At 43.6% G+C, this 25,517-nt stretch overlaps 1 protein-coding gene across 1 annotated transcript in view; it reads left to right on the plus strand.

The window, feature by feature from the left end:
- Positions 1 to 25,517, plus strand: part of kdm4b (lysine (K)-specific demethylase 4B) — a 58,366-nt gene that overhangs the window by 25,002 nt on the left and 7,847 nt on the right. Inside the window, exons 7-17 of the mRNA XM_063891952.1 lie at positions 1,091 to 1,194; positions 3,143 to 3,280; positions 10,416 to 10,612; positions 13,494 to 13,741; positions 14,294 to 14,493; positions 14,861 to 14,981; positions 15,932 to 16,092; positions 16,640 to 16,835; positions 22,022 to 22,098; positions 22,408 to 22,463; positions 22,823 to 22,931. Of these exons, the coding sequence (XP_063748022.1) occupies positions 1,091 to 1,194; positions 3,143 to 3,280; positions 10,416 to 10,612; positions 13,494 to 13,741; positions 14,294 to 14,493; positions 14,861 to 14,981; positions 15,932 to 16,092; positions 16,640 to 16,835; positions 22,022 to 22,098; positions 22,408 to 22,463; positions 22,823 to 22,931 (1,607 nt within the window). The remainder of the gene's footprint in view (positions 1 to 1,090; positions 1,195 to 3,142; positions 3,281 to 10,415; positions 10,613 to 13,493; positions 13,742 to 14,293; positions 14,494 to 14,860; positions 14,982 to 15,931; positions 16,093 to 16,639; positions 16,836 to 22,021; positions 22,099 to 22,407; positions 22,464 to 22,822; positions 22,932 to 25,517) is intronic.

Below are 25,517 nucleotides of genomic sequence, written 5' to 3' on the forward strand. Positions count from 1 at the left end.
TCTTCTGCAGAAACCTATTTTAATTAGCAACACTTGTCTGGCATGCTGTACTTGTTTACCTGCCAGTTAAGCCAGGCTCCAAAGCTGCCGTAAAACTTTCTTAAAGAAGCATACTATCACTAAACAATTTCCCAACATCTTACATTTAGAAGTGTCAGGAACATAAATCACTTCATCAAAGAAAATAGTCAAAAACATGTATAAAAGAAATAATAAAGGTAGCATACAATACATTTGGGTGCTCGGGCTTTTAGCTGCACTGCTCCTAGACTCCGGAACTCTCTCACCCCCTACACATCCGACAATCCGAAACAATCACTTCATTCAAGTCCCTCCTGAAAACCCACATGTTCAAATTAGCCTCCTCACTGTACAGCTCACCATCCTCTGTTTCCCTGAATAACCTGTCCCTATCATTTGGGACCATTTTGGTTTTCTTCTCCATGATGAGGCCTGTTGGTGTTTTCATCATGTTCTGTTGCTTTTAACCTATTAGTATTCATAAAATTGTACTTCGTCCTTGGGTGTCGTGAAAGGCACCCTTAAATAAAATGTATAATTATTAAGTCTGATTACCTATTACCATGTGCTAATGCCGGGCATTTTTCCCACATCCTATTGCTGTGATTATTGTCATCCAAAGTTTTCCTTTCACTGAAGTTCACGTGCCAGTAGACGGGTAGCAACCACAGTGCTGGGATCACAACCCCAAGGCCTCAGGAATTACTGTGATAATGGTAACTCAAATGCTGCATTGGTGTCAGCTCCTCACAGATAACCTTGAACAGATCATCCCCCATTTTCCTGCTGAAACACTCACCAGCTATTTGCTGTCAGTAGACGACACCACAAGGAAGTTTATCCAAACAACTCAAAACCATGATCCTTATTTTCTTCAAAAAAATAAATCAATTATTTATACATTTGTAAGAATGTTACAGATTATGCTGGAATGAAAGGTAAGTATACTGCACTGTCGTAGAGCTTTTGCTATTTGAAAACTTAACATGCTTTTAACAAGCAACTTGATCTCCTCTAGGTTGTCAGGGAACTATCTTAAATATCTTGTGTTTCCCGTCACCCCATGCAGGCTTCTTCCCTGGAAGCTCCCAAGGCTGTGACGCTTTCCTCCGCCACAAGATGACTCTGATTTCTCCGTCCATCCTCAAGAAATACGGCATTCCCTTTGACAGGGTGAGTGACCATTGGTCCATTTTATTTGGACAACATGAGAGGATAAGGTTACCTTTGTTCTGACATGATATCTGTAATTGTTGAAAGCTTCTACTGTATATCCCTACTTCAGCCAGTATTGGTTGAATGACATGTTATGATGAAGAGAGGACTCCTGCATACTTTTTTATAAATGGGTTGACACAGCATCTCTCATAATTCAACGTTCTAGCTAAACACACTAAGGAAAAAAGCAATTAACATCCCCTAGACCTAGGACTCTGATATATCTATGTCAAGTCACTAAAATATACCATTGCTAACAACATTAACTTGGAATCATTCTCAGTACTTAGGCCACTCGATAATTCTCACCATGTTAACAAAACTTGGGATGTAACATAAGGAAAACGTTTTTTGGGGATACACACTATTTCCCAACTGAATGAGCCAATTCACTCTTAATCATTTTCAGAGTTACACACACACACACACACACACACACACACACACACACACACACACACACACACACACACACACACACACACACACACACACACACACACACACACACACACACACACACACACACACACACACCATTGCAAAAAAATGTCAATCAAAATAGTAAATGAGCTTGAAATATGTAATGTTGGAAAGAGGAAATTAAGTTGTGTATAACGTTTTACTGGGACAAGAGACAGGCTATTTCTACCTGTTCACCTTCCTTACTGCCTCTCTAAAAATAAATACAATGTGTGCGTAAAAAGACATGAGCTTATTTTGAATGACTCATGACAACGTTAATGAGGTTAGTGGCTGAGCTGTGCTGCACACAGCATTAATGATACACTTGTGTCTGTCACTGCAAATTGATTGGCATTCTCTTTGTTTTTTCTTTAATATAAATCTTCACAGTGCAGAAGTTAATGAAAGATTGAAGAAAAAAAACTGGCTCATAGCAGGAATACAAAGTTATTTTCTGTCAGAGGAGGGCCCCCCCACGACCCCTTTTATATCTTCTTTTCCCCCTCAAGACATCATTATCACAGCGAACATGTTACTCGTTACACACCTACAGTACCTATCTCGATTCATGTGTAAAAATAAAACCATCTTCTTGCATTTCTTGCGAGAGCAAAAGAGGATGTTTGATATCCGAACCACTGCCTTTAGTAGAGGAAGTTCGTCTCCCACTCTCAGCCTCTACCCCCCGTTCCTACCCTCATGCCTGTCACCTTGCCTGGCTTGATGTGTCTCTTGAATGCCTGGATCCAGGCTTCACAAAGACGTTGTGATTCAGAGCGAGACATATAGGGCTTATGTTTTGGGGCACCACATTAAAAAAGAATGTGCTTAACTTGTCGTCACATTCTCAGAATAACACTGAGCTCATGGGAAGACACTCAACCCTTGGAGCAGCAATCATGTAAGGCTGAATTAATTCTGTTCGCAAGTCAGAAAAGTTTAGAGAAAAGTTGTTTCAGAGGAGTTGAAATTCTAAAACCTGAATGGCAGTTGTAGGGGAAGAGTGACTAATGAGTAAAAACAGAATATATTTTAGAAGTAGGTCAGGGAATAGTTGAATTAGCAGATTTACATCTCCAAGTAATACAATTTAAATCAAAAACAAAATGAGAATAAGATGAAGCAAAAAGGATTGCATGTACATCTGATCATTTCGGCACTCACACCCGTAGAACAGACATGTTAAGTGTATTAAACATTGGACACCTGGTAATGGCATGAGTAAATATAGTCAAACTGTACAGTTAATATTAGTTAACAATTTCTTTAAAATAACTTGTTAATCTTGAACAAAAAATGTTTGTACATTATATTTGCCACATAGGAACACCTCTACTCATTAAATGAACGTTTCCAATTAATAAAAGGTCAATAAAAAACACATTTATATGTCAATTGTAACATGTTTTAAAATGTGTTTTTTCCTCTCACTGAACAGATAACGCAGAATGAAGGGGAGTTTATGGTCACATTTCCTTATGGCTACCATGCTGGCTTTAACCACGGCTTCAACTGCGCAGAGTCTACAAACTTTGCCACCCTCCGCTGGGTGGATTACGGCAAAATGGCTACCCAGGTGAGTTAAGACAGGCTAACATATTCTCTACAGTAGCAATACACTGGAGTCAGTGTTAGGATAAGACTGTTTTTTGCTATGTCAAATGTAGCTCTCCCGAGATTGTGGAAAGTTATACACTTTCAGGTATTGACATCTTCAAGTGAAACAACACATATGGAAACCTCGCCCTTAATCTCTTCCATTATGGTTGTCATCAAACCGACACCCTGCAGGCAAATATGGAAGATCCAAGTGAGGAGGTTTAATCCGACGTGTGATTCAGCAGAACATTTTTTTTTCTTTTCTATTGGCTGTTTGGTTCTCTGAAGAAAAATGTATTAGATCATATCAAAATATAAAAGCAGCGTCTGGTTCTCTGCTGCACACCATCTGTTACCGACACTAACTGTACCCTCGCATCCTTCCACTGACGCAGGCCGCCTCTTTGCCTGTGGGCTGCTGAGCATGAAATTGACAGGGCATGGGTTGGTTGAGGACGGAAGCCCAACTACAATGTCCTCTGAAAGGACCTCCCCTCCATGTCTCTGTTCCATACATCCCTCTTCATCTTCCTGTTCAGTTCCCCCTCTCTTTCCCAGATTGTGAGTGTTCACATATATGTGCCCCTTTTCCCTCCTTTTTCTCTCTACTTGGCTGCTTGTCAGATTTATGAGGTGCCAGTTTTTACCGAACTACATCTCGCTCCCTTCTCCCTCTTTCTCATTTTCGGCCTTCCTACTTTACCCATGTGGCCACTTGTAATTTAAGAAGCAGCAGCCCAGGCTCCAGCAGTCTTCACTCCACCCAGCGCAGTGCTCAAGGGAGCATCCCCACACTTGTCTCAGTGTGATAAAGAAGAGTGGTCCACTCTGCACTGCTAATCCGAGTCGACAAATCGACAGCGCAGCACCACACACACTCAGAGGAATATGAAAGAGAACAGCTCGACTCGAGACAGGCTCTTTCTGCCAGTCTACCTTTTTTTTCTTCGTCCTCCTCACAGACGTTTTTCAGTCTCTTGGGGCGGTGTTGTAGCATAGTGGTTACGGAGATTATCCCGTAGCCAGTGCTTCTTCAATTCAGTCCCAACTGCATTTGTACTGTACTATACGTCCTCGAGCAGGACCTTGAACCCATTCAGGCTCCCTCACTCATGAATCGTTCTCAGGAAGAAAGTGAGCTCGTGTCTGCTCACTGGGTTTGTCTGTCAATAAGGGCATATGGATATTTACACTCCCTGACTTTACAGAATGTCTTTACATTAAAACTCTCAAAAATAACTATTCAAACAATATCCCTTGTACTGCTAATTGTGCTCCCCTGTAAGTGCTGGTTAGCTAGAAGCATCAACATTTGCCATTTCAGCGACTCACAGTGACTGTAGTCTTTAAGGACCAACTTCGTCATCGAGATGAAGCCTGATATCTCACAGGTCATATGCCATTTTTCACTAACAGTCCCAGTGAAAAGCCGTTGAGCTTACTATCTTACTCTGAATGATCCACTAGTGAGTGATCCTGAATGAGGCTCAAGGTGTTTATCGGGGACGTACTGTACAACTGTGGTTGGGACTGAATTTAGCCATGTATCTTTTGAAAGATGGAAAAACACCTACCTTTCATCCCGCGGAAAAGGATGCTTTTTAATGAAATAAAACACATCCTCAGTCAGTTCAAAAATACTTTGGTGTTTTGCGAGCAGTAGCTTATTCAGGATTTAGCACCTGTTACTACGTGTTTTAGCATATACTATAAGGCTTTAATTGAAACCTAACTTGATGGCTAAATAGCACAAATATTACAGGTTATCTTTAAATAATGCTCTCATATGCAGAAACTTTGCACTGCATTTCCAGTGTGCTACTAGGCAGTCATTTCCCCCAATTTAATTTGAGTACAACTTGCCTGTTGCCACTTGTTTGGCAACAATGTAGTCACTCATTCTCTCTTATTCTTCCTAACCATCTAAAGCTCAAACAGTCATCTGTTAACTCGTTTGGCTGTCTCCCTCCCTCTCCCGCACTCACTGTCAGCAGCAAACAGGACAGTGAACGATGGGACTCTGGATCAAATTTGTCACTGTCTGGGGGCTGCCAGCACACGGCAGAGAAAGTAGAGAGTGAGTGAGCTTGGGCATGTTTCATGTCTCAGTCTTCTTAAATACAAGCTACCCAACTGCTGACCCATCTGTCTGACTTATCAAGCGAACACATACCTGCGGTCAAAGCAGGCATACTGTCAGCACTCCTTTCATGCTGTGTGTGTATCGACTTATACTTCTATTATTTCAGACATCGCAATCTCAATTAACCTTCTCTCCAACCTTCCTGAATATGCATTAGGTAGTAGCAATTTAATTTTGTTTTCTAAGTAATTCAGGGGTTCAATATCTCACTGAGATTGCTTCAAACGGACATGGTTACTTCAATTGGCTCAGGTTATACCCATTCAAAACATAACGTACCAAGCATCATTACAATATCTATCTGTGTAATGTCACTTTCGCAAAAGATGCCTGGGACATAAATCCCTTGTTTGATGTTGACAAATACTCAGGAGTTTATCCTATATTGATCACGTCTTTAAATTTCATCCAGTGCTTCAATACCTGTCAGGTAAACTGGTTTGTAAGGCATAAACAGAAAATAACAAATATCAACAAGGAAGCCACTGCAATAACAGCCAGGATGAGTTGCAGGCTGTACTTTCAGTTTTCTGCCAAGTTTGTTAGAAAGTAGCTTCACATGAGCACACTGAAGATGGCAAAAAGAAGCTAGCAGATTTTTCCTGAAAATAGTTATGTCTGCTGCACCATTATATTGCTGAATGTAACCGGCCTCTGTGTTCCGGGTCTGCAGTACTCTCAATGAAAGCCGCTCTCTGTTCGTTTGGTGCTCAGTCACACTTTGCTGCCGCTCCCCCCGGCTGTCTGAGAGAGGAGCAGAAATCATCCTCCCAGTTCCAAGACTAAATCACATCACTTTTTCATCTTGATAGTGAATTGAAGAGGACTCACTCCGTCTTATTTTATATTGGTTTGCAGGCTTGTCTTATTTTAGCAAACCCAGACTTAGTGTAATTGGACATACTGAATTTCTATTGAACCTTACCTTGTGTGCACCCTATGTTCTCGATAACCAATAAACAAATTTCAAGTTATGTGGTAGGCTTACTTTAGATAAAAAAGATAACACTTCATAGAGCCAAGGGTAAGTTGTGTTCACAGAAAAATCCTCAAATGTTAAATATTCTTCCTAACAAGCTAACCATGAGAAAATATATCGATATGCCACTTTAGTTTTTATCAAATGATTTAATAACTGTTCTAAGTTGCCCGTTTTTCTGCCACTATGTTATTCGGATATTAAAGTAATACTTGCTAGCTAGCTAAGCTAACCAGTGATTACATTGTAGGAGTGTGAGATGCTAGCTAAGCCCCTCGACGTTTGCGTTGTTTGTGCTATGCTTTAGCAATAATTAGCATTGTTTATTATTAATGACCAGAGTCTGGTTACTGTATATCCAGTAAGGAGTATTTCTCTTTCTGTGCCATTTGCAGAAACCATTCTCCGTCATTCCCCATGAATGTGTTCTGTGCCGTATTCTGTATTGACGATCATTACCAAGTCAATATAAAGGTCAAAGACTGTACTTCCTGTTTCCATGTCTACTCTCTAACCGGAGTGCTGTTGTAGATAAAGCAGCTCCAGCAAAAACATTACAACACACAAAACATCCCCCAATAATAACCATTCCACCATGAGCTGCCGTTAGAGGGTAGCCATGTAATAAAGGACTTGCTACAAGTGAGATTATTGGGCATTGTTTCATCGCAGTAGAAGTATTGCTGACATTTACAACAGTAAACGTCCTCGTAAATATACCTGCCATATGTGTATAAAGGGTTGTCTAAAAACTTGAAAGACAGACCGGTTTTTATTTATTTAGATTCTTAAGATCATCTTTCTGGTTATTGTTGTCCTCATCAGCCATTGGGGGATGTTAAGCGAGCATGAAGAATTTGTGATAATCAAATGTTCTCAGCCACTGTGGTTTGGGTCAGTCAGGTCAGACTAAAACCTTGTTTTGTTATTAGTACTTGGCACATCAATGTGTCCACTGATCCATAGAGATTCCCCAGGCTCTAGGTTTTCTATGGCTCCAACAATTTAGCTTCATTAGGAGTCCAAGTATACTTCAGGGCTCATTGACTGCCTGCCTCGGGGCGAGTTTTTGTTTTCCTAGATCTTTTGCGTCTCCGATTCTGTTTTCCTCCTCTAATTAAGATTTTATATGATAATAAAGTGTGACTCGTCCTGGCCCTTGAGGATTGCAACCGTCTCCATAACCTCTTTCAATAGTTTCATAAAAATAAAATGAGCCTTTATATCTTTTTTACAAATGAAAGTGGCACAGTTTGCCTGGTACAATCAGTGTAATAGCCATGTCTTCTTGTGCGTTTATAGTTTCCTGGCATGTGGCTGTTTTCAGTAAAGGTTTCATGACGGTAACAATCAGCTGTATCCATGCTCACTTGCACCCCTTTGCCCTCCCTTTTTCTGCTCCAACACCCTCCACCCAACACCATATCTTAATGTTTCCGTCTGTCAAGTGGTGTCTAGATGAGATGTAGGCAGGATATTGTTTTGCTGTGGAGGGTGAGCCGCTGTGTTTCCAGTAATTGAACATAAGGCTCTCAGTGCAGCTTCTGAAATAATAGGACCAGAATGTAATAGAGCAAGCGAGGCAAAAAATAAAATATTTCATCTCTCCTCCCATGTCGTTGTTTGTTTCATCTCCCTGTTTTTGTTCCCTTCATTCCCAAACTTTCTGCTGTATCTGCCATTATATCCAGCGCTGTGGTTTCATGTTACAGCTCCTTCCCTCTCTAGTCAGCACAATGATTCATTGACCCGTCATTTGAAGGTGTGTGAAGGCACCTTGAGGTGTGAGCCGTTATAGGATGCAGCCATCGCTCTCATTTACCTCTGAACCATCTGCTCATTTACCATCTGTACACTTCTGTATCTACCAAAGTCTTATTACCTGCCATATTTTAATCACTACCATATTTTAGATTGATGCAATATACAAGCCCACGAGACACCAATTATTGGCCTCTCGCCCTTTCAATTATTGCCTCAGAGATGAAGATTAAGGTGGTGTATCATCCAAACCTTTTCAGCCCAGTTCATATCTTTCAACATAAATCGCCCTATTTTGCTGTTTGCTCTAAATTTGACCAGATGGAGCACTACAAACCAAGAGCAAGTGGTTGTTTCTATTGTAAATCTGTGAAAAAACACCGTTAACAGAAATTATAATTTGTGCTCACTGTCAAAAATTGGTGTGCTGCTAAAAATCTGACTGGCTCTATTTACTTGTTCACACATACACTGGGGAGAACAAGTATTTGATACACTGCCGATTTTGGAGGTTTTCCCACTTACAAAGCATGTAGAAGTCTGTATTTTTTATCATAGGTACACTTCAACTGTGAGTGACGGAATCTAAAACAAAAATACAGAAAATCACATTGTATGATTTTTAAGTAATTAATTTGCATTTTACTGCATGACATAAGTATTTGATCACCTACCAACCAGTAAGAATTCCGGCTCTCACAGACCTGTTCGTTTTTCTTTAAGAAGCCCTCCTGTTCTCCACTCATTACTTGTATTAACTGCACCTGTTTGAACTTGTTACCTGTATAAAAGACACCTGTCCACACACTCAATCAAACAGACTCCAACCTCTCCACATTGGCCCAGACTAGAGAGCTGTGTAAGGACAACAGGGATAAAAATGTAGACCTGCACAAGGCTGGGATGGGCTACAGGACAATAGGCAAGCAGCTTGGTGAGAAGGCAACAACTGTTGGCGCAATTATTAGAAAATGGAAGAAGTTCAAGATGACGGTCAATCTCCCTCGGTCTGGGGCTCCATGCAAGATCTCGACTCGTGGGGCATCAATGATCATGAGGAAGGTGAGGGATCAGCCCAGAACTACACGGCAGGACCTGGTCAATGACCTGAAGAGAGCTGGGACCACAGTCTCAAAAAAAACCATTAGTAACACACTACGCCGTCATGGATTAAAATCGAGCAGCGCACGCAAGGTCCCCCTGCTCAAGACAGTGCATGTCCTGACACGTCTGAAGTTTGCCAATGACCATCTGGATGATCCAGAGGAACAATGGGAGAAGGTCATGTGGTCTGATGAGACAAGAATAGAGCTTTTTGGTCTAAACTCCACTCGCCGTGTTTGGAGGAAGAACAAGGATGAGTACAACCCCAACAACACCATCCCAACCGTGAAGCATGGAGGTGGAAACATCATACTTTGGGGATGCTTTTCTGCAAAGGGGACAGGACGACTGCACCGTATTGAGGGGAGGATGGATGGGGCCATGTATCGCGAGATCTTGGCCAACAACCTCCTTCCCTCAGTAAGAGCATTAAAGGTGGGTCGTGGCTGGGTCTTCCAGCATGACAACGACCCAAAACACACAGCCAGGGAAACTAAGGAGTGGCTCCGTAAGAAGCATCTCAAGGTCCTGGAGTGGCCTAGCCAGTCTCCAGACCTGAACCCAATAGAAAATCTTTAGAGGGAGCTGAAAGTCTGTATTGCCCAGTGACAGCCTGAAACCTGAAGGATCTGGAGAAGATCTGTATGGAGGAGTGGGCCAAAATCCCTGCTGCAGTGTGTGCAAACCTGGTCAAGAACTACAGGAAACATCTGATCTCTGTAATTGCAAACAAAGGTTTCTGTACCAAATATAAAGTTCTGTTTTTCTGATGTATCAAATACTTATGTCATGCAGTAAAATGCAAATTAATTACTTAAAAATCATACAATGTGATGTTTTGGATTTTGGTTTTAGATTCCGTCACTCACAGTTGAAGAGTACCTATCATAAAAACTACAGACCTCTGTATACTTTGTAAGTGGGAAAACCTGCAAAATCGGCAGTGTATCAAATACTTGTTCTCCCCACTATAAAAACACAAAAAAAGGAACCACCTTTTGTAATCCTCTGACTAATATTGCCAAAAATCTACCACTGTGGATAACATAACATGGAGTTTTTCATTACCTACATCTTCTAATCTTAACATACATTCATATTTTCCTTCTCCGCTTGTTTCTCCAGTGTACCTGTCGTAAAGACATGGTGAAGATCTCCATGGACGTGTTTGTACGCTGCCTGCAGCCCGATCGCTACGAGCTGTGGAAGCAGGGCAAAGACGTCACGGTGTTGGACCATCTGAAGGCCACTGGGCTCAACAGCCCTGAACTAGAGCGCTGGAGGGAGCATCGTGTAAGCCACAGAGCAAATGTTCTGCGAAGGTGAGAGGGCAATCTGCATAAATAATCTCAATTAAGAGGTTTTGATACACATTTCAGATATGAATATACATCAGCACATTGGCTCTCCTCTGAATTGATTCAATTTTCTATGTTGAATTTGAAAAGGGTCTAACATTATATCACTTTGTATCTGTTAGCGAGCTCCGATGCTGATAAAGCACCAGAGAATGGCTGTCCTAATTGCTCTGACCTGGATTAAGTACCTATCCCCCGGTTTAGGGCAGCATGAGAACCCACAATCCCTAACCCCTTTTAAATCTTAATTATGCCTATTTTACTAATCTAAAAACTGAGCATAGCAATTGTCACTCACAAATATCCCAGCTGTGATATTACCATTCCAGCAACAAGTCATACTTCAGTGTAACCAGGTTGAAAATAACCCATACAGTGTAATTAAAATTAGATCATAAATATGCCATAACAAAGTACAACATATGCATTCAAAGCATTACAAGTAAATACAAGTCTTAAGGCACTATATTTACTAATTGGGATCAAGTACCATATCACTGAGGGAAAATATAAGGCTGGTTAATCAACATTTAGTTAAACACTTCTTCAGTATCCCTTTTCTTTCTTTCCTTTTTTGTTTTTACAGGTTTCACACATCTCTTGGCTTTACTATGCGGCCTGATCTTGTTATAAACAATGTGTGATTGCTTTCTGGGGTCTGTTTGTTTCTCAGTGTCCTGCTGCAAAGTCTCAGTGTCCTCAGGCTCCACCTGGTCATTTGACGGATTCTCCTGATCTTTGTCACTCTCGCATGTCTGTAGAAGGTGACGCCTGTTGCGCCGAAACATGTGACCTCCGTCCGTGCAGATGTTGTAGGATCTCTGGGCACCTGCTGGCTCGACTACTGTTGCAGGTTTCCATGTCCCTGTTAGAAGCTGGAAGCGGATCGTGGCTCCCGGTGGAAGTGCAGGCAGTGTTCTGGCATTCTTATCATAATATTGTTTTGTCGTGTTTGGCACAATTCTCTCCTGCTGTGAACGGTGCTGTGACAAGCAAGCTCTGGTTGTAGATGCTTTTCAGTGGTCGGGAGGATGGAGTGCAGATGCTTGCTCATGAGTAGCTGCGCTGGCGATTTCAAACCATCCACTGGTGTGTTTTGATATTCCAACAAGCTTAGGTACGGGTCAGTTCAGTGTGCTTTGTTCATAAGGGCTTTGGCAGTCTGAATTGTTTTTTCTGCTAGCCCGTTGCTCTGTGGATACAGTGGACTGCTTGTGACATGTTTAAAGTCCCATGCATGAGAAAAAGCTTTGAACCCTTGTGAACTGTATCAAGGTCCATTATCGCTGACTTCAGTCTGTGGTATTCCAAAGCAAGCGCACATGGCCTTCAGCTTTTTGATGACTATTGAGGATGTGAGGCTGGTGATTTTTTTCTACCTCAAGAACCTACTATAATAGTCAACTACAACTATATAGTCATTACTGTGTGAATAGATCAGTGGCTATTACCTGCCAAGGTTGTTCTGGGATTGGGTGTGACATCATAGGCTCTTTTGGGAGTGAGCTACGTCGCTCAAGGCAGGTGCTGCAGGACCCTACTAGTGTCTCTATCTGCTTACCCATCCTTGGCCAGAACAGCACATCTCTTGCCCGTTGTTTGCACTTTTCCATCCCTAAGTATCCTGTGTGAAAGCATTTCAGCCCTGAGTGAGTGCGGCACAATGATTTTCTCCCCTTTCAGTCGGATACCATCTGTCTCTGATATTTCATCCCTATGAACAATACTCTGAGACAGCAGGTGGACATTTTTTGTTTTGCTCTGGCCACCCTGTTTTGATCACCTGTCTCAGCACTGAAAGCTGCTCATCCTAGGCTGTAGCGGCTCTGATCTTTGCCATTTTGACTCAAGCGGCTTATAATATGACTCGACGATCACCTGTCGTCCGTACAGGTATTGGTGAAACCGCCTACATCCAAAGAGCTCTGTGTATAACTCGTTCTCGATCTGAGCATAGTTTTCTTCAGGTTCAGTCAGTGTTTTTGATGCGTATGCGACTGGTTTCTCTTCCTGGAGCTGGACAGCTCCTAAGCCGTATTTGGAAGCATCAACTTGTAACTTCCCCTCTTTTGTGTGAACAAAGTGAGTGAGTACTGGGCTAGGCTCCGGTTTTATTGATTTTTTCAAAAAAAAGGAGGATTACAGGACACAAATCATTTTTAAAAAATCCTCCAAGGTCAAACCATAAAAACCCAAGCCCCCCCCCCCTTTTTTCTCTTCACATATCATCTTTCATCACTTCCTCCCTTAATATTGAACAATTAAAAACATTAAACAAATAAAAGTTATATAAATGATATTGAATTATAACAAAAATGAATAAAACTAATTTATGAACGCACAATACTTGGATAATGTCAATGTGGAATAAACTTCTTTTAGCTCAATGAAAAACAAGAAAACTCAAATCTTACATTGTCAACAGTAATAAGCGTATTAAAAATGTCAACTACTATCACTAAGTTCTGATGCCACGGAAGTTAGGGCTGAAAACAGAATGGAGGTACACCATTCACTCGTCCTGTGCAAAATGTTCTTAATCTATCTGGCTTCTCTGCAATCGCAACCGTCCTCAAGGTGTCCAAACCACAAAGCCTTCTTTCTTAGCAATTGGTATAGAGACTTATAGGTCTGAGGCCTGAGCATAGTTCAAAAGTTCAACATGTTCCAAGTCTGGTTTCAGAGGTCGGTTAAGAGAGCTCTGAGAAGTCCTTACTTTCAATCAAACCAAAGTAAAGCCAATTATAAATGTAAAGGCAGGATCTGTGAGGTCACGGCTACTTTAACAGCAGATCTGTCAACACATTAATTAAAACATTTATCGGTCTTTGTGTCCCCACCTCAGGTCCCTGCAGAAGATGAAGCTGTTTCGTCGTCTAAAGCTGGAGGAAGTCAAGGTGCTGGCAGAGGAAGGCATTGAGCTGAATGCAGCGGAGTACCAGCGTCAGGTGGAAGAGCGCGAGGCACAGCGGAGGAAGGAACGAGAGGAGCGGCTAGCCAAAGAGGCGATGATGACGCTGGAGGCCATGGAGCGTGAGGAGCAGGAGGCTGCCGAGGCCGCTGCGAAAGCGGCAGAGAATCCAGAAATAGAAGGTGAGACGATATAAGCAGGAACTTTGTCTGCTTTTGTTACTCAATGAAAACATAAAGGTGAGAAGTTTTATTCCAGAACATGGGGCTAGATTAATATTGACATAAATAAAAACCCACATAGTTGCAGATTTTTCTTTAACTTATTTAACATAAAATATAGATAACATGATTTTAAAGTACAGTGATGATGAACCCTTCCAAAATTAAAACTCTGGTACCTCCTGTTGTCCATCACATTTTCACCATCCTCAGAGTTTTTTTTATGGGCGATTACTACTGTTATGGTAAAGTGCAGATTGGCTTAGCAGCAGAACACATTTTCACCTAAGAGTCACTGTTGTGAAACTGTAAAGATGATAAAAGCCTGTGAAGGTATGTATTCAGCTTTTCTCTGCATATCTCTGCCTGCATTATGATTAGATCCCTCCCTGTGTCTCTGTGTAAAAGTATCAAATGTATTATTTTTAAATTCACCCCAACTAGACACAGCCGGTTTTCTGTTTGACACAACGGCCACCACTCCTCTTCTGAAGTTTTTTTTCTCTTTGCCAGAACAAGAACCCGAGGCAGAACCACAGATCCTGGCAGAGGACACTGAGAAAAAGAAGCAGAAAAAGCCGAAGAAGTTGTCAAACATTAACGACCCCATCACTGGGTTTGAGGAAGCATTTGCACAGTTTGCTACCTCCAGCTTCCAGAACTCAGAAAACGACATGGTCAGTCATCCAGAGCTGGATGTGAGTGCTCCCCAGGTAAGATTTATCAGCTTTTATTCAATTAGACTTGTGTGTCGAACATGTTAGCACACTTTAATTATTCTCAAGCCACACTTCTTGGTACTGCTCAAATATGAAGAGAGATTAACCTCTACATTTGAATTGGGTTTCTACCACAGTTGCAGATAAATTGAGTTATTTATATTAATAAAAGTAATACACAAATTACATTTCAAGAAGATATCTAAATATCGGAAACCAATATGAAGCTGTAGAGAAACGTAGAGCTGAACTCAAACAACACAAATGTTTAATTTACTTGCTGCTGCATAATGCAATGTTGAAACCACTTAACACAACATTTAAAAATAACACAAAATGAATTAATCTTGGGTTTTGCCAGGCATGCTACTCCAAGGTGAAGATGCCAACAGAGGTAAAAAAGAGTCGGCGTCACCCGCTCAGCAAGCCACCCATGCGCTCCCCTTTGTCCATCCTCAAACAAGAACCGACCAGCGACAAAGGTTTGTGGCTTTGTGTTTGTCATTGAACCTTTATTTAATCCTAAATGTGTTATTGTAAATATATAATTTCAAATGAGTACCGTTTCATGAAATGTTTTGCTGCCGTTTGTAAGATGCAAACTGACCTGCGGGGATCTGATACATCTGGATGTTTTATTCAGGGACTCGCCGTCAGTTGCTTGACAAAGGTAGAACCCAAAACATGGCCATGTCACCTGGCACTTATTGTCCCTTCTGTCACAGTCCTTAAAATAAAGAAGTTACCTTTAAAAAAAAAAAACACAAACAAAAAAACAAAACAAACGGGACTTAAGCTCCCTCTGGGGATAATGGAATCAAGGCCTCCTTTCCATCCCCTCCCTTCTGTCTTTTTCTTTTCTTTTTCTGACTGACACTTATTGATCCGGGGATCATGACTTCCAATTACCTGCTTTCAAAGTCACTTTAAGTCAGCAGCGGGGGACCCGACTCAGGGGCATGTCCTTCAGAAGGGTGGATGGGGGAGAAGGAGGAGAAGAAGGAGACGGCTGATGGAGGGAGAAAGGAGAGAGTTAATGGCCAGCTTGAGAGGAGTTCTTCCTGCCTTCTGTCCGGGTTTAACAAACGCTCTGGATCAGTAGCTTCAGGAGGCTTCACTGCAAAATTGATTCCAGACTCTCAACAGCAAGTCGTTGATGCCTGTTCCATTTGTGTTCATCCGCCAATTATATCAGGAGTGGTGTGTTGTTATTGTCTGGAACAGAATGTGCTGTTTGTGTCTCTTGGTAAGGACTTGCTCTTTAAAAACATTGTGTTGCTTTTCCAAAAATGCCTCTCATGCATTTCATTGAACAACAAATCACCAGTAATGAATCCTCCAACATCTCTTTTGTGTGAGTCACTTTCTTCCAATTGTGTGTGTCTTCTTTTGGAGCAGCGCATCTTTAATGCATTTTGTCTCTATCCCACAGAGCCGTCCTCCCCCACGCAGCTGGACAGCGACATGAAGAAACAGGAGCACCTGTGGCAGAATCACTCGCCCAACTTCCTGGCAGAGAAGGCTTTCAATGCTGCAGTGGCAGCGCTGCAACCACACTGCGCTATCTGTTCCCTCTTCTGTCCCTACCCTGAGGTACAGCCACACTGCAGCAGAAGCACACAGTAGAAATGGCAGTTAGAGCGCTAGTAATTCAAAAATATGTCGTTGGATCAGTTTAGCAGGTTAGTCTTTTGTCAGTCGGTAGTTTTAGTTGCGCTAGTAGTGGATTGATATCTATGATTTAAAAAGTCCTTCTAACTGAGTTGGATGGCAGATTCTAAAACCCAACTATAAAGGCAGTGGTGTACCTAATCGTTAGGGTCCATTTTAGAACGATATGATGAGCGATAGAAACACTGACAGCAATCATCATCTCACAACTGGAGCCAGCAGCGCATGCTTGGTACCAGAACAAACCATTTGAGTTCCTCAGTGTGGATGTTCACATTATTATATTTATAGTTTTCATTATAGTTGTTGTTCTGGGTCTGAACAACACTTGACTGTATAGTTAGCTGTATAGTGGGCCATAAAAGCAAATAGTAATGATTTTTAACTTCAAACCCTGTGAAGGCTGACCAGGAACCAACATCAATTAAATGCATTAACTGTGTTATCTTCTTTCCCCCGGCCTCTGCAGCCACACAAAGACAGTTTTGCGTTGAATGAAACCCACCGCTCCTCCCTTCCCCGTCGGACTCGTCCGCTGGTCCCAGAGATGTGCTTCAGCGTCGGTGCAGGCAACACCGAGCCTCCACCCACCAACTATCACATTGGAGAGGATGGAACCAGTCCTCTGCTCTGCTGTTCATCTTGCCACATGCAGGTTCATGCAAGTAAGTCAAAAAAGTGATTTAGTTTGTAACATTTGCAGTAGGGGAGCAACATCTGGGGACAGCTGTCACAGTTTGTACCAGTTATAAAGGCTTTCCTCTTCGTATGTTGAGTTTGTTGTTTTTCTAAAATAAGTACTGAAAAATTTATCCCAGCACAACAGATAGCTGTAAATGAAAAGTCAACAGACAGACACACAGACAGAGATATACAGCTTTCACACTGCAGCTCCAGGAAGTGTGAGTACGGTCACTGTTAGCCTGCTTCCTCCAAACTAGCTCTGGTTCTTTCAGGATTCGTAAAACCTGGTTTAAGTGGATGATGATGATGAACCGTCATTATCAAGGTCGCTCTTGAAAAAGAGCTTTTAATCTCAATGAGACTTTAACCTGGTTAAATAAAGGATCTATATATATTGCGTTTCCTAATGCTCAAAGTAGATGTTGGATTGCATTGGATCGCTCTTACGTTGGTTTGTGGATTTGCAATAAATCTAAAATCAGCAGTCAAGTGTCAGACCGTCATTCGGAGGGATATGCTACAATAGGGTTATGGCTGCAAAACATACAAATAAAATGTGGTTGAAGATGGTGATGTTTTATTCTTATCAACTGGGAGACTCAGCTGTAGACACGTTGTTTGATTTATAACACCGCTGGTCTCACGCAGCCGTACATCGACTGACAGGCTTTGCAGACAAACTCTCCTGGGTATATCATTTCTCTCCTCTTTTCACAACTGTTTTTTTTTCATCCCTCACCCCGGGAGAATAGTGTTGGAAAAATAGGAAGCACAGAATATGAGACTCAGCTATGCAGCAACTGACTTCACAATTCCCCTTTGCCACGCTCAGTGAGGTTTCCTAGTTTAACTCTCCTTGACTCTGGTTAAACTAAATAAGAGAATGCAGCACAGACGCTTTTCTGAAGGCAGCACACCATAAACCACCCCAGTTTGTTTTTACTCGGCTTATCGCTCTTAACTATTTTTCACAAAGATAGACGACATGGGGAATAAGACTTCTGTCAAAGCAAAGCGGGTACAGCCAGTCAGCCTGTTCACTTTGTGTTGGAGTGAAAGAGCTCTGGGATCTCTGTGCTTTGCTCTACTTCTCCTCGCCAAATGTTCACAACACCTGTTATCTTGACTAAATAAAAAAAAAAATATATATAATGGCATTTAAATGGGCAAATTCTCAATAGGCCTATACAATGAAAGACCGATATGTCTGCATGTGCTGCCTAACACAACCACACAATTTCCAAAAAGCAATCAGATGAATTACAACATGGGCTTGTGCACAAATGTCAGAAACACGCACACACATTCACACACACTTACAAACCCTCCTGGGTTCTTATTATCCCCAAAGCTGGAGTGCACCTTCAAAAAGGCCAGTTCATTAGTGATCCAGGGATAAACTGAGCTCAGCTGGGGATGCAGCGCTGCTATTGATAAGAGGACATGAAGCAGAAAGAACTCCTGTCAAGAACACCAGCTCTGCGCCCCATCTCTTCGCTCCTCATTGTTTTGGAGCAGACATCCATCCATCCATCCATCCATCTTCTCCCGCTTTTCCGTCAGCGTCGCGGAGGTAACAGCTCCAGCAGAGAGCCCCAAACTTTCCTTTCCCTGGCCACATCAACCAGCTCTGACTGGGGGATTCCAAGGCGCTCCCAGGCCAGCGAAGAGATATAATCCCTCCACCTGGTCCTAGGTCTACCCCTCGGTCTCTTCCCAGCTGGACGTGCCTGGAACACCTCCCTAGGGAGGCGCCCAGGTGGCATCCTCACTAGGTGCCCGAACCACCTTAACTGGCTCCTTTCAACGCGAAGGAGCAGCGGTTCTGCTCCAAGTCCCTCCCGGATGACTGAACTTCTCACCTTATCCCTAAGGGAGATGCCAGTCACCCTGCGGAGAAATCCCATTTCGGCCGCTTGTATCCGCGATCTCGTTCTTTCCGTCATGACCCATCCTTCATGACCATAGGTGAGGGTAGGAACGAAGATGGCCCGGTAGACAGAGAGCTTTGCCTTCTGGCTCAGCTCTCTTTTCGTCACAACGGTGCGGTAAAGCGACTTCAGTACCGCTCCCGCTGCTTCGATTCTCCGGCCCATCTCACGCTCCATTGTTCCGTCACTCGAGAACAAAAGCCCGAGATACTTGAACCCCTTCACTTGGAGTAAGGCTTCATTCCCTACCTGGAGTGGACAATCCATCGGTTTCCTGCTGAGAACCATGGCCTCAGATTTGGAGGTGCTGATCCTCATCCCAGCCGCTTCACACTCGGCCGCGAACCGATCCAGTGAGTGCTGAAGGTCACAGACCGATGAAGCCATTAGGACCACATCATCTGCAAAAAGCAGTGGTGCAATCCTTAGCCCACCGAACTGCAAACCCCCTCCCCCACGACTACGCCTCGAAATCCTGTCCATGAATATCACAAACAGGATTGGTGACAAAGCGCAGCCCTGGCGGAGGCCAACCCTCACCGGAAATCGGTCCGACGTGCTGCCGAGGACTCGGACACAGCTCTCACTTTGAGAGTACAGAGATTGGATGGCCCTGAGCAGAGACCCCCTCACCCCATACTCCCGCAGCACCTCCCACAGTATCTCCCTGGGAACCCGGTCATACGCCTTCTCCAAATCCACAAAGCACATGTAGACCGGATGAGCGTACTCCCAGGCCCCCTCCAGGATCCTTGCGAGAGTGAAAAGCTGGTCCGTCGTTCCACGACCAGGACGAAAACCGCATTGTTCCTCTTCAATCTGAGGTTCGACAATCGGCCGCACCCTCCTTTCCAGCACCTTAGAGTAAACTGTATAGTAGGCTGAGTAATGTGATGCCTCTGTAATTGGCACACACCCTCTGATCCCCCTTTTTAAAGAGAGGAACCACCACCCCGGTCTGCCACTCCTTCGGTACTGTTTCAGGCTTCCACGCAATGTTGATGAGACGTATCAACCATGACAGTCCCTCAACACCCAGAGCCTTCAGCATTTCTGGGCGGATCTCATCCACCCCTGGGGCTTTGCCACTGTGGAGCTGTTTAACTACCTCAGTTACTTCCCCCCGTGAGATTGGAATTGATCCCCCTTCATACTCCAGCTCCGCCTCTAACATAGAGTGCGGAGTTGTCGGATTCAGGAGTTCCTCAAAGTGTTCCTTCCACCGCCCTGGACACTATCAGTTGAGGTCAACAGCGCCCCATCCTTACTGTACACAGCTTGGATGGTACCCTGCTTCCCCCTCCTGAGGTGTCGGACGGTTTTCCAGAACAACTTTGGTGCCGACCGAAAGTCCTTCTCCATGGCTTCTCCGAACTTCTCCCACACCCGCTGCTTTGCCTCGGCCACGGCTGAGGCTGCTGCCCTTCGGGCCTGTCGATACCTTGCAACTGCGTCATGTGTACCCAGGGATAACATATCCCGGAAGGCCTCCTTCTTCAGTCGGACGGCTTCCCTGACCACCGGTGTCCACCACGAGGTTCGAGGGTTACCGCCGCTTGAGGCACCTAAGACCTTGAGACCACAGCTCCCTGCCGCAGCTTCAGCAATAGAGGCTTTGAACACCGCCCACTCTGGTTCAATGTCCCCAGCCTCCACAGGGATGCCTGAAAAGCTCCGCCGGAGGTGTGAGTTGAAGGCCTCCTGGACATGGGACTCCTCCAGACGTTCCCAGTTCACCCGCACTACACGTTTGGGCTTACCAGGTCTGTCCAGAGGCTTCCCCCGCCACTCGACCCAACTCACCACCAGATGGTGATCAGTTGACAACTCCGCCCCTCTCTTCACCCGAGTGTCTAAAACATGCGGCCTCAGGTCCGATGATACGATAACAAAATCGATCATGGACCTTCTGCCTAGGGTGCTCTGGTACCACGTACACTTATGAGCATCCTTATGTTCGAACATGGTGTTTGTTATGGCCAATCCATGACTAGCACAGAAGTCCAGTAGCAAACCACCACTCCGGTTCAGATCAGGGGGGCCGTTCCTCCCAATCACGCCCCTCCAAATGTCTTCATCATTGCCCACGTGTGCGTTGAAGTCTCCCAGCAAGACTAAGGTGTCCCCTTCAGGAGCCCCATACGGGACTTCTTTCAGGGTCTCCAAGAAGGCAGAATACTCTGAACTGCTGTTTGGTGCATAAGCACACACAACAGTCAGAGTTTTCCCCCCCATGACCCGCAGGCGTAGGGAGGCGACCCTCTCGTCCACTGGGGTAAACTCCAACAAAGCGGCACTCAACCGGGGACTTGTGAGTATCCCCACACCCGCTCGGCGCCTCACACCTTGGGCAACTCCGGAGAAGAATAGAGTCCAACCCTTATCCAGAAGTAAGGTTCCAGAGCCGACGCTGTGCGTAGAGGTGAGCCCCACCAGATCCAACTGATAACGCTCCACCTCCCGCACAAGCTCCGGCTCCTTCCCCCCCAGAGAGGTGACATTCCACATCCCCAAAGCCAACTTCTGTCGCCTGAGTCTGGTCCGTCGAGACCCTCTGCTTTCACTGCCACCCTTCTGGCAGCGCACCCGACCCCATCGTTGTTTCCCGTAGGTGGTGGGCCCGCGGGACAGAGAAGCGGAGGTGTTGCCCACGTTGCTTTTTCGGGCTGTGCCCGGCCGGGCTCCGTGGCAAGCCCGGCCACCAGACGCTCGCTGACGAGTCCTCCTTCTGGGCCTGGCTCCAGAAGGGGACCCCGGGCTTCCTCCGGGCCGGGTATCCTCGCTTCCAATTGTGTTATTCATGGAGTCTTTTTGAACCAATCTTAGTCTGGCCCCTTACCTGAGACCAATTTGCCATGGGAGACCCTACCAGGAACACAAGGTTCCAGACAACACAGCCCCCAGGTTCATCGGGGCACACAAACCTCTCCACCACGATAAGGTGCTGGTTCTCGGAAAGACATGGAGCAGACATTCAACTAAAAATCATTCAGACCTGTCTAGATGTGACATGAACGTACAAGCCTTTTTGATTCAGAAGCTCAAAATGGAGATAGTGACAAGAAGACTGTCCAGGTTATATAGAATTGTGCAGGTTATAAAGAAAGTGGTTAACAAGAGCTACGGTGTCGAGTGCATAGTTTAAAAAATACACTTCATCCAAAAGGTGCTTCCAGAACATTAAATGCAACATATTCTAAAGAGATGTGAGGCCATTCATCTGTCCTCTCTTGCAGGTTGTTACGGTGTAAAGACGGACTCGGTCAGGGATTCCTGGATGTGCCCCAGGTGTGCGGCAGGAGCCTGGACCGTGGTGAGTAGCAGCACTGCCGTTTGCAAAACAAAAAACACCTCAAGCCCAGAAAACTTGTCTTGTCTTCTACTAAACTAAAATATTTGAATTAAACAAGAGTATGAGGGAATAAGTGAAGATATTTCTCTGACTTTTCGTTGACTGGACCTGCAGTAAGGCAGTTTTGCAAAGTCTGGTGTGCTCAACATGTTTTGATTGCTTTACCCTGCAGCTTTTGCAAAACAAACTCAAAGTATTACCCTAGAAAAATGCAGAATTGACCGTACATCACTGCCTAAACTTAATACTTATTTGCCTCTTGTTTTTCAGGAGTGTTGTCTCTGTAACTTGCGTGGAGGAGCTCTGAAGACCACCATTGATAACCGGTTAGTAGTAGCATATGCTTTTTGTGCCTGTTTTATTTGTGCAGAAACACCCTTGAGGACAAAAATATATATTAAATGTTTTTTAATTTCCAGAGGGTTTCTGTTATAGTTGGTTTTGTTAAGTCTGACAACGGTTTTAAAATACTATAGGTATGATGTGATCTTTATACACATATTTTTCAGCATCTGATCTCGTTCATGGATTACTTACAAAAAGAACTTTGTGAAGTGATCACACTTAATGCAGAACATACACAAGTTTACAATAATTGACCCCAGCATTCAGTGTATATCTGGTTGTGCTGCTTATGTTGGATCCTCCAGAGACTGAAATGCATACGGTCTCTCTCTGTAACCAGATGGGTCCATGTCATTTGTGCCATCGCTGTGCCTGAAGCCCGCTTTGTCAACGTCAGTGAGAGGGAGCCGGTGGACGTCAGTGCCGTTCCTGATACACGCAAAAATCTGGTAAGTTCATACGGACACAAAGCAAAATTGAAACATCTCTTAAGTGTGAAGTCACACAGGCAGGAGTCAACATTTTAACCTGAGAAGAACATTTTAACAGTCACTATTTTCCTCCTGTCTCTTTGTGAAAAGTTACTTTCTGACAGCAGCCATTTCAATTCTTTTGTCTTGTCTCAGCGTTATAGAATTCCCTTTGCCTCCCGGATCTCCTTTTCCCCACATTTAAGATAATTCCTGACTCCTGCTCACTGCGTGTGTCTGTCACTTTCCCAGTTACCCAATGTCTTTCTTTGGTGGATGGATAGATTGGGTCTTTGCAAGCTGTGGAGGACATGGAGTCAAACATATGTGCTGAGGGGAACGGCTGAATAATCAGCTGTCATTTCTCACTGCGCCAAATGAACTGAATCGATCTCGTGGGCAGGAGGCAATTTCCCCATTGCTGCCGCGTCTTTGAACACACCACATCCCCTCGCTCCCTTCTTTCCTTCCATCCCTCCTTCACAGTCTCTGTTCCAACTCCATGCACATGATCCCACTTCACAGGCAACAGCGGTGCTTGCTGATGCATTATCACAAATCTACAAATAATGTCACCTCTCTCCCTCCCCTTCTCTCTGAATAATCTATCAAAGACAAGCCGGGTGACATTTGCATCTGAGTGCTGTCGAAGCAGGTTTCCCCCGTCTCTTCTTAAAAGGCCATGAGAGGAAGCTCTGCGGTCTAATGATTTGGATGACTGGACTGATCAAATGTGAACACGCACCCTTGGAAACCAGTTAATATTGCACTGTCTTCAGCAATCTGTGTTTTCCCTCCGTCTTTGAACGTTTAGTTTTCAGGCACGGAGAGATTTCACAGAAGTTGCATTTGTCTTCGTTTTTTTCAGAATTTCCTAGCTACAGTAGCTCTGTGCATTCCTTAAAAATGTACCTTCCCCAAAGGTAGTGTTGCATCGTGCACCTAGGGGCACTGAGATTTCTGTTCTTGTTTCGAAACATCCGCAAGCTTGGAAAAGCAAGCCGCTTAAATAAATCATTGTACAATATTAAAAAAATATGTTTTTAAAGTAGAATTCCAGATTCATTCTCCTTTAGCATGCAAAAACACATGAACCGTGACAAATACTTTATCAGTTATTATATTATCTAATCGAGTTATTATCTAATGACGATGGCGCCAAAATGTATTAATTTAAGGTTTTACAAATGGCTTAAATCCACAAAAAAGTTGTAATTAAGTACTTTATTTTTTCTTCCACAAATTTACCAATTAGAGATTAGATGGATGGTTGGATGGATGGATGGATAGATGGATGGATACTTTGTTGATCCCAATTTGGGAAATTATTTTGTTACAGAAGCAGCAGTGTGTTCAGACATTAAAATACACATCCTTAAAAAGTGGAATAGAACTACCATTTAAAATAATACTTTTTTCAAAAAAACAGAAATGATATTATATCAAATTTAAACAAAATGAAATATTCAAAAGTCTGAAATACTGCAGTTAGTAGCAGGAATATATGCTTACACTATAGGAGCATAGACATACTTGTGTATACTGTACATGGGATGGTCAAAAATGTTCAGATACAGGAAATTGCAAATTCTTCATGGTTCAAGGAAGGACATTATGTGGTGATAGATATCACATACATCTTATGTTATTTTCTGCTGCGCCCTGTCCTGTTGCCTGTTGTGATTTTTAGCGGAAAAGTCTTAATCATACCAGCCTGTGAAAGATCACACAGCAAAGCTCTGCTGAGAGACGTTGTTCCTACACCGGTACAGAAATGAAGTATTGACAGATGAATAAAGAATTCTTTATTTTGTATCGATCAGCCATGTGCTGCACTACAGATGCTCACAGTGTGATATGTCAAAAGGAGGAGGATAGAGTCAAAGGGATGAGTGAGGGATTGGGAAGTGTGTGGTGATAGATAATCACAATAAAACAGCAGCACAGAGAGATAGCCGTCACATAAGGTGCCTCAGCTGTCCAAGCGGCTGGGGGTAATCATCTGTATGTTAGATCCGAGCATGCTGTCATGAGTGAAACATTTATAATTCTCTTATCAAATGTGTTTAAAATGTGTTTCATGGCAGGTGATTTCTTCCCAGATAAATGTTTGTATTAGGATGTTTAAGGAAGATAATGCTTCCTACCCTTGTGTATTGAGAAGATAACTCAGTTTGAAAGGCCAAATTCCTTTTCATGCTGTTATTCTCTTTCCGTGCTGCACCCCGACTTTTCATCTCTCCACCTTGTTCTCTCCGTTTTAGCTGAGTAGAGGAAGAAATGAGGGATGGGGAAGGAGAGTATAAAGACAAAGGGGGGTAGACATGGAGTGTTGAAGGATTCAAAGTGAATTGAAAATGAATAATGAATGTTGAGGAGTCCTGTGTGCAGGCTGGCACATGTCAGAGTGGACCAAGTTCCAGGCCAAAGGAAAAGATTTGCTTGACTGGTGGTAATTTCACACTCAGGCTGTGGGGATGGAGAGATGGAGAGGGATTTTATAAGGAAAGTGCTCCAAAGGGAATAGCAAATTCTTTGTATGATTGTGCAAGAGGAGTTGAACAA

Source organism: Eleginops maclovinus, chromosome 9 (assembly GCF_036324505.1).
Source record: "Eleginops maclovinus isolate JMC-PN-2008 ecotype Puerto Natales chromosome 9, JC_Emac_rtc_rv5, whole genome shotgun sequence".
Taxonomy (NCBI): domain Eukaryota; kingdom Metazoa; phylum Chordata; class Actinopteri; order Perciformes; family Eleginopidae; genus Eleginops; species Eleginops maclovinus.